The 8,483-nt window shown below is 38.7% G+C and overlaps 1 protein-coding gene across 1 annotated transcript; it reads right to left on the reverse strand.

Moving 5' to 3' along the window:
• Positions 1-251: 251 nt before the first annotated feature.
• Positions 252-8,388, reverse strand: LOC121414451 (40S ribosomal protein S4-like). The gene is made up of 7 exons (XM_041607631.1): positions 8,321-8,388; positions 5,494-5,571; positions 4,813-4,993; positions 3,518-3,615; positions 2,234-2,405; positions 1,482-1,592; positions 252-584 (listed from the first exon to the last, which is right to left on the reverse strand). The coding sequence occupies exons 1-7, from the start codon at positions 8,321-8,323 to the stop codon at positions 445-447; spliced, it is 783 nt and encodes a 260-aa protein (XP_041463565.1). The 5' UTR covers positions 8,324-8,388; the 3' UTR covers positions 252-444.
• Between the last annotated feature and the right edge of the window lie 95 nt (positions 8,389-8,483).

Below are 8,483 nucleotides of genomic sequence, written 5' to 3' on the forward strand. Positions count from 1 at the left end.
ATCCATTTTTTGTAATACAGTCAAGCCCATCTTAGTGGCCACCTGTCTACACTGTCCACTAAAATTGTTTCCTAATTGAAAGGAATGTGTACAGAACCTCTTTCCCTTTGGGTAGCCTATACAGACAGGTTTCACTGTACATAGAACGTAGGTCATAAAGCTTTTACACATCAACTTTCTCACAACAGAAACAGCCAGTTTTGAGGTTTTTACACTATGACACACAAAAATGAGAGAAACACGTTTGAAAGTTGTTGTGTCACATAATATTTATTTGTGTGTTTGAATTGTCTCTGTTCAACACCTCTAGCCATGTCGCAATTCAGAATGGACAGTTGGATACGGACGAATGAAACGGATCACTGAATAGTTTTGTGTTTGTGATGTTGAGGAAATTTCATGAGGATGTGGAATCCATGACGGTTGCTTCGCGGAGGGGGTCGCTTAATTCCTCTGGGCGATCCTCTTCTCGCGCTCCTCTGCGATGGTGAGACGGATTCCCCTGCCCTTGGGGAGGGAGATGTAGGCCTTGTTGGCCTTGCCGATCACAAACACGTTGGAGAGACGAGTGGCGAAGGTGTGGTCTGGAAGCAAAAGGAAGAAGATGTGGGAGTGTTTCATAAAGCGTCCTGTCAATGATTTGAAATGACTGATTTGTTCCGACAATGAAAGGATAACCAGGAGATCGAGATGGCATCATTGTCAAAGAAATGCTATTTTATTTTAAAGCCATTCCATAAAATAATCAACCTTTTCGTACATCCCGATTCCCATTTCACTTCATGAACTAGTCAAGCCATTATAATCATATACTTTTTCATATGAAGCACAAAGCAGTGAAATTTTAGCAAGGTCCTTCATATAGGGGCTTGGATTTTGCTTCACAAAAAAGTTGTTTAACACCTTGTCCTGCCCCTTAGTATTATTTGGTTCAACCTCATTTGCTTCCTAAAATTTTAAACTGTCTAGGAATAATCATTTTTTGTATTCGAAACTTTTTTTTTCTGTATTGCTCGTGTTGTTAATATCATTATAAGGGGTTTGGGGACAAGGTAGAAAACAATCTTTATTTTCTACTTTTTCACAATTGGGCAATTACTGAATGTTTGGGGCTCATTCTGTAAATTGAAAAAAAAAAACTCTTTTGTGCCACAAACAAAAATATAATTGTGTTGTACGTAGAATAATTTATCTTTATAAATGTTCTTCATTTTGGCATACCTTTGGAGAATTTTGGCAGTGATAAGACCACCTACATGATTGATTGATTGATGTTTAACGACACGTTAAAGTGTCTGAATATTAATCTACAATGTTATGTAAAATCATGGTAGGATTTATTTTCTTAATGTTAATCATATGATCTATGGTTCAAACAATAAATGCTTTTTGGGGTTCATTTTTATTCCCCTGAAAGGAAGGGGGTGGGGTGTTCATGTCTCATCTGCCCAACTATGGCTATACCACTGAACATTTCTTACCTGAGGCGTCCTTGACGTGGACGATCTCGAAGGATCCAGGGTGCTTCTCCCTGTGGGTGATGGTACCAACACGTCCCAAGTTACGACCTCCGGTGATCATGCACATGTGACCTAGGAAACAAACAGTTTTTCAATCAGTGCATCCAAAGCAATCAGCCAGTTTACTAACATATTTTAATTTCTGCATGTTTTGTTTGCGGGAATCTAGCAACGAGGTATTCTGTTCAACCATTGGTAACTGAACTACAATGGACTGAACTACAATACACTGAACTACAATGACTGAACTACAATGAACAATCCAGTTCATTCATTAGTTGCTGGTGTACCTGGTTGCTCTGGAAAGCCTCAGGCCAACTTTCAGGTTGTCAACAAGAACATCCTTTGATTGAAAATTATGCATATATTTTGAATATCTTAGTGAACAGGTGTATTTCGTAGTTTCACTTCTCCGAGGGGATCATGACAAACCATTTTTCAGTCAATAATAGATTGAAAAGTAATGACTTGAGTAACACGTAGGATTGTTATTTGTGCATCAGGAGAAAATGCTGTTATAGTTTCACTAGTCTGGGGTAACAACCAATGAGAGTTAAACCACTAAACCCATTTTCATTTAACCGAAGTGCTTTCTACAAGTGAGCAAATCATACATTTTCAACTGAAATTCATACAAAACTACAACATTCCAGAAATCTTCCAAGCATGAAGTAAAAAAAGGGCATTCTAATTCTAATTACGGTTGCACTCACCACTGTCAAACTTGATGTGGTCTGTGATTTTGCCGGTAGAGATGTCGACCTTGATGGTGTCGTGGACCTTCACCAGGGGGTCAGGGTAGCGGATGGTACGAGCATCGTGGGTACTGAGGTAGGGAATACCCTTGGGTCCGGTCCATACCTTGCGCACCTTGCACAGCTTGAACTGTGGTCAAACAATGAAAGCAAAAAAAAATATTCTGAGATGTCAGGGAAAAATTACAAGGGGGGGGGGGGCTCTTGGCGATTTCAGCCCCAAAATTGTCAAGAGCCATGAAATCCTCCATTCACTGCCATGTTAAATCTTTTCTAATGTAGCAGATTTAGGAAGTAGGTTGGGACAGGGAGCCCTTGTAAAATAATTTTTGGCCTGGATGATGTACAGGTAAATCTGCCTGCTACAAATATCTTAAGAAACTGGGACCACATTGATAATTAGAATGGGAAGAGGTTTAAAACATGTTTTAAAAAATAAACTGCATGAAATTGGATATCATTTGGCCCATGCAAATTAGACTTGGACGAATAATAACATGTTTTGCATAATCTGCAAAACAGTTGCATTTAAATGCAGTTCAAGATATCATCAATCAACATCTCAATATGCGCGTATGACTGGCTCAAAATCAAGTTACCTTTGATGGAAACTTTCAGCAAGAGGCCCTTGGACTGAAAAACTAAACTGCATGAAATTGGATATTATTCGGTTCATCCAATCTGGACAGAAAACCTCAACTGTAAGAACTTGGATTACCACACATTTCATGGTTCATACAGGATAGAATGTATTTTCCTTGGGTGATGCCAGCATAGTACAGAGAGCAACCATGATGACGACCTTTATAGGAAAATTTTATCTTGGCTGATGTAATTAAACAAAGGAGGATGTGAGACGGTCATTCTCCATTGCCTTCCATCAGCCACAATAAGGTGCGAAGGGGGGAGGGGAGGTCATAAAGTTGTTTCGTTATCCCTCTACGTTCATTGGTTAGGTACAGCCTTTCTTGATGATTGACGATTTTACATTCAACTCCCCCCCCCTCGCCACATGTAACATTGTTATCTGGACATTTTTTCACGAATTCTCCCTCCCCTAAAACAGGAAGATTTAGCAGAAAATTAACATTTGTTTTACCTCTCCCACAAATTCAGTATCACCTTCACTCTTCCTCCAAGCAACGGAGACATAGCAAATCTTATATACACTGACTTTTCGTACTGATCTCATCAGGATAACTTAACTTTGTCTTCAAGCTAGAAGTGATTAATCTTACATACCTTGGCTTCTTCACTGCCAATCCTGTGGACAACGAAGCGCCCCTTGACATTGTAGATCAGACGGAAGTTCTCTCCAGTCTTGTTGATGGAGATCACATCTAAGAAAAGATCATACAAAATTATCTTAATTTCAATACAAGTCTTGACAAGTCTAAATTGGAAAAGAATGTTCAATGAAGTTTACCCATTCAATTACTACAGACCAATCAAAAAAAAAATTATTTGTACGAACCAGAAAAGAAATAGAAATGGGATTGCAAAACTGTTTAAAAAGCACTGTGCTTTATATCATGGAATGTGAGAAATAGCAAACCTCAAAATTTTGTTACACAGCCACCACCCGATGGCCATGCCGTCTTTGCTAAATAAATTATTGAAGTTTGTAAACTTCATACGTGATTTTTTAAGATAGAAAATAGCCAAAATCCATTGTGAATCTGAGCAGAATATTGCTGCAATAAATGTAGAATTTGGTTAGTCCCGTCTAACATCTTTTAGTTGATTTGTCGCAGGCACGATCATTCATTTGTCTCTAGATGCACAAAAAGACCCCCTTTCACAAAGACTTACAATTACTATAACTGCCATTATTATTGTAAATATCACGGAACCTTGATATTGATTGGCCATTGAGCCATGTTATCATGCTAGTTACTATATTATGTTTAGCAGAGTTTCAAAAGTTGTAAGTTATTCACGAAATGGGCCCAACTCTGAGCAGGATTCTCAAATAAGACTTTATTCAAGGCGTTTGTGTTCATTCCCTGGGTGATGCCAAAATGGTACCATATCACAACCAAGCTGACGACCTTATGGGAATGTTGTTTGATTTAGGCCTTTGTATTGAACAGCACAACCAGTGGTAAAATCAGTTGTGCTGCCTTCGATAAGGCCACAATACAAATGTACATGAAATTGCACATCAACGAAATAGGAAATTTTCAAAAACACCAACCCCTTTTACCTCTCCCTTACGATACCCCTGGCCCTGGCATAACAAATTTATAACATTTGGGGTTTTTTTTTTTTTTAGGGGGGGGGGCTGGAAAAATGGAGTGCTCAGCAATATGAAGTGGTCAGTCAATACCACCTGCCAACAAACACCATGGGGGCATTATTGAAACAAAGAGTGACTTTTGCTGTTATAAGCTACTGAAATCCTTGGATACGATTGGCTAAGGACAAGTTAATCAGTGAAAATCACAGACTATTTGCTCTATGAAACATTCTCCGTTTCCCTCTCTTCCATCTACGGGATCTTTCGAGATGGGTACCACTGTACAGCCTTTACTTACCCATGAATCCAGCCGGGTAGGTGATGTCAGTGCGCACCTTGCCGTCGACCTTGATCAGGCGCTGCATCATGATCTTCTTGGTCTCAACGTAGGTCAGGGCGTACTTGAGACGGTTGCGGAGGAAGATGATGAGAGGAAGGCATTCTCTCAACTTGTGAGGTCCAGTTGATGCACGGGGAGCCTGTGGGGAAAAAAAATGTTGCACAGCATAAAGACAAAGAGTCCATTAAAGGCATAACTATGACACTCCCCCCCCCCTTTCCAAACAAATAAAGGGAAGAATCATTCATTCATTAAATCACTAGGTCTATTACATGACCATTTTAACAACTACATCTAGATAGGAATTTTACATCATGACAATTCAGTAAAGTACAACTACAAAGTATTCCTTCACATCTCCCGAATCCTTTATTTTGCTACCACCAAACATGTTATCTTTTAGTCAGATACATCTTGTCAATTACTTGAATAAAGTCACTCAAGATCATTACAATATATCAGAGAAGTGATGATGGATATTGTGTCTCTGAAAAGTAAAAGTGCGAAAAGAAAACAAAAGTTGTTCTTCTCTGCTGACATATTTCTCTTCTCCTAAGAGGGCTTGGACATCATGCATTTGGGTCTCCCCTTTCCTTTGTTTTTACTTCTAGTCAGAGTGAAAAAGACCATTCTACTTACAAAATTTCCATTGAGCTTCCCAAGCATCCAATGCTTGGGAGCATTTAACCGTTTCAGATGCTTCTTTGGCCCGCGTGCCTGTAACATACAAAGAGAGAGAGGTTTATTAATGTACAAGACAAGACAAACATACAATTGCATTCATGAGACATATTTTTCTAAATATCCAATCTCCAATATTAGAGTTTCAGAAATTTGGTAAACCTAGGGCATGCCCAATTTACGAGTTTCAATTTTCTTGGTTTACATGATTTGCCACAAACCCGTAGGGGTAAACAATTGGGAAAAAAATCATAAACCGAGACAAATCATGTTCTCAACTTCTGGTGAGTTTAGATAGTTCCTGCTTATGTAGGCCCTAATTGATTTCACCTCATTTTGTGGGTCTTTGTTTTTTTTATTTGGCAATTGTGAGAAAATTCACAATCTGGGGGGGGAGGGGATCAGAATTCTATATTCAAGACAATTTTTGAGACCCATTTTCAAAGATCAAAGGTTGAGCTGAGCCATTTTTGGAAACATCGCACAGATTCAGAATTTTTAAAGGCAAAATTCTTTTTTTTTTTCAGCAGGGATTTTAGTTGAAATAGGGACTTTCCTGTCATGCCTTTAGTGATAGTGCCCATGTATAAAACAATGTGTTTTGTGTGTATTGTCAGTATAGGTGCATGGCAAAAGACTCCAAGAAAGTCTCTAATACTGGAGATTGTCTCCCATATTGGATTTCCAATATGGGAGAAAAAAAAAAGGACAAAAGAAATACTGGCAAGAACAGAATTTTTCCAAGCAAAAATTTGTCTCACTGAGGTCTGAAATCCATTAGTTTTAGTGTGAATGTCAGAATGACAACAAAATCCTTTGAAAACAAAAGTAGCCGGTGAATTTCTAAAGTAAATCTAGACCTAGATGGTGAAAAGGGTTAATTCTTCATGAGGAATCTGCTTATCACATTTTGCTTTGCCACGAAGGTACATGTAATCCTTTTGCAGCAAAAGTAAAAGAAGAAAATTGGTCTCCCAAAGGCCAAAGTAAAACTGGAGACTCTCTGAAATTGGAATGGAAACCAAAATTCTTTATCTCCCACTTGCATGGGAGACAGTCTCCCATATTGGGTGTCATGCCATGGTTGCGTGTTGTGGCAATAGACTGATGACGACTTGTGAGATATGCTTGAGTCATAGAATATACTTGGGGCACAATCTCGTTCAAATCTAATTTTTTTTTCATTCAACTTCAAGACCTGCCATCTTCCTGACCTTAGGCCTTCCCATCCCATGGTCAGGACATGATTGACTACATAAGTTTCAACTTTAATTCATGTTGTCAACAGTAGAGGCACCCGGCCAATATGGGAGACTCTCTCCAATAGGGGAGACAATCTCCCACATTGGAGACTTGCTTTGCAAAAGGACAAAACAACACCAACAAAAGCATGATTTTTTTCCACCCAAAATTTTGTCTCACTGGGGTCAGAAGCCCATTTGTTTGTGTGTGATTGACAACAAAAATCCTTATCAAAACAAAAGTAGACAGTGAATTTTTAAAGTAGACGGTGAAAAGGGGTAATTTTTCATGAGGAATCTGCTTATCACATTTTTATTTGCCGCCAAGGTAATCCTTTTGCAGCAAATGTAAACAAAGGAAATTGGACTCCAAAACTGGAGACTGTCTCTGAAATTGGATACCCAAATTCTTTACAAAAGTTTCTGATATTGGAGATAATCTCCCACATCTGCACATTGGAGACAGTCTACAATATTGGCCGTGCGGCTCTACTGGTCAATGAATGACTAAACTTGGTTCAGACTCAGTCAGCTCTCCAGGTGAATTAACTTTTCATTTTTTTCAGACTCAGAGATTCACAAAATGTCTAAAATTCAAGAGAAAGCTGCAAGTGACTGACAACACAACTCTTCAAAATTTAGCAGGTGGTGCAAATGAACACTATTTACACTGACACTAGTACTAACTCATGACGCCACCTTGGCTGAAAGTAAAAAGAACCGGCGCTAATGCAGTTCCGCACCGGCCAATTACCAGCATACGGAACAGCTCACCACATTGTTCGCAAATGTCATCAATATTTAATAATCAATGCCAACAGCTGTATTTCACTCAGCTTAAGTTCCATGCAATATCAATCGTTCGAGTCAGACATCGCTCCTTGCTTCACCGCTCACCATAAAGTTGATATGGACTCAGAATTCACCTGCAGCATGCACATGCCTGATGCCACAGCCTCACGTCAGGCACAGTTTGCCGCATGATTTTGTCACTAACTTCAATACGTATAAACACAATACATTACAAATGCACGGCGAATCCAAGCAAGCCTGGCTGAGTATACAATTACAAGTATATGAATGACAAACTGACATCTGTAGAATGACATGAGTGAGAATAAAGCCAAAATACAGCCGTTCCAGATATTTTGAAAAGCGGTCGGTACAATGTCATTGACCTCAACATTTGACCGAGAGACTCGACAGTTGTGAACAATTATTGGTGGCGATGGTATGCTGGTAATCAGCCTGTGCGAAACTGCATTAGGGCCAAAAAAACCACCCAAAATCTTATCTTGTTTGTGGCAGTTGAAAATGCAATCGACACACACACACACATACAGCCTGCGTACCGCAGTCTCGGTCTCACAGATTCACATTTTGACATTATTTTTCTTCATTCCACGAAGGGCTTTTCTTTCAAGACATATATTTTCATAACATCATTATTCCCATGAACATTATTTTCGTTATTTGTATCATATTATAAACGGATCTTAAAGATTGACACAGATTTTAATAAAATCTTCTAATGAACTCCGTACCATTTTGCTCGGCTAGAGGAAAAGGCCAATTTGATGAATGTCACATATGAATGAGCATTGATTTTTTCCTATTCTTAAAAAAAAAGTCGAATAAATTTTCAAAGAATTCTAATGTATTAAAAAACTTTGATTAAATTTTACATTTTTTATTTTAATTCTAATA

This window comes from Lytechinus variegatus, chromosome 4 (genome assembly GCF_018143015.1).
Source record: "Lytechinus variegatus isolate NC3 chromosome 4, Lvar_3.0, whole genome shotgun sequence".
In the NCBI taxonomy this organism is placed as follows: domain Eukaryota; kingdom Metazoa; phylum Echinodermata; class Echinoidea; order Temnopleuroida; family Toxopneustidae; genus Lytechinus; species Lytechinus variegatus.

What these genes read in the sequence shown, in the direction of transcription:
- LOC121414451 (XM_041607631.1), bottom strand. An exon ending in CCACATCAAGTTTGACAGTG is followed by an intron (nt 1,593 to 2,233) that starts GTGAGTGCAACC and finishes TTTGTTTCCTAG; the next exon opens with GTCACATGTGCATGATCACC. An exon ending in CCACGTCAAGGACGCCTCAG is followed by an intron (nt 585 to 1,481) that starts GTAAGAAATGTT and finishes TTTTGCTTCCAG; the next exon opens with ACCACACCTTCGCCACTCGT.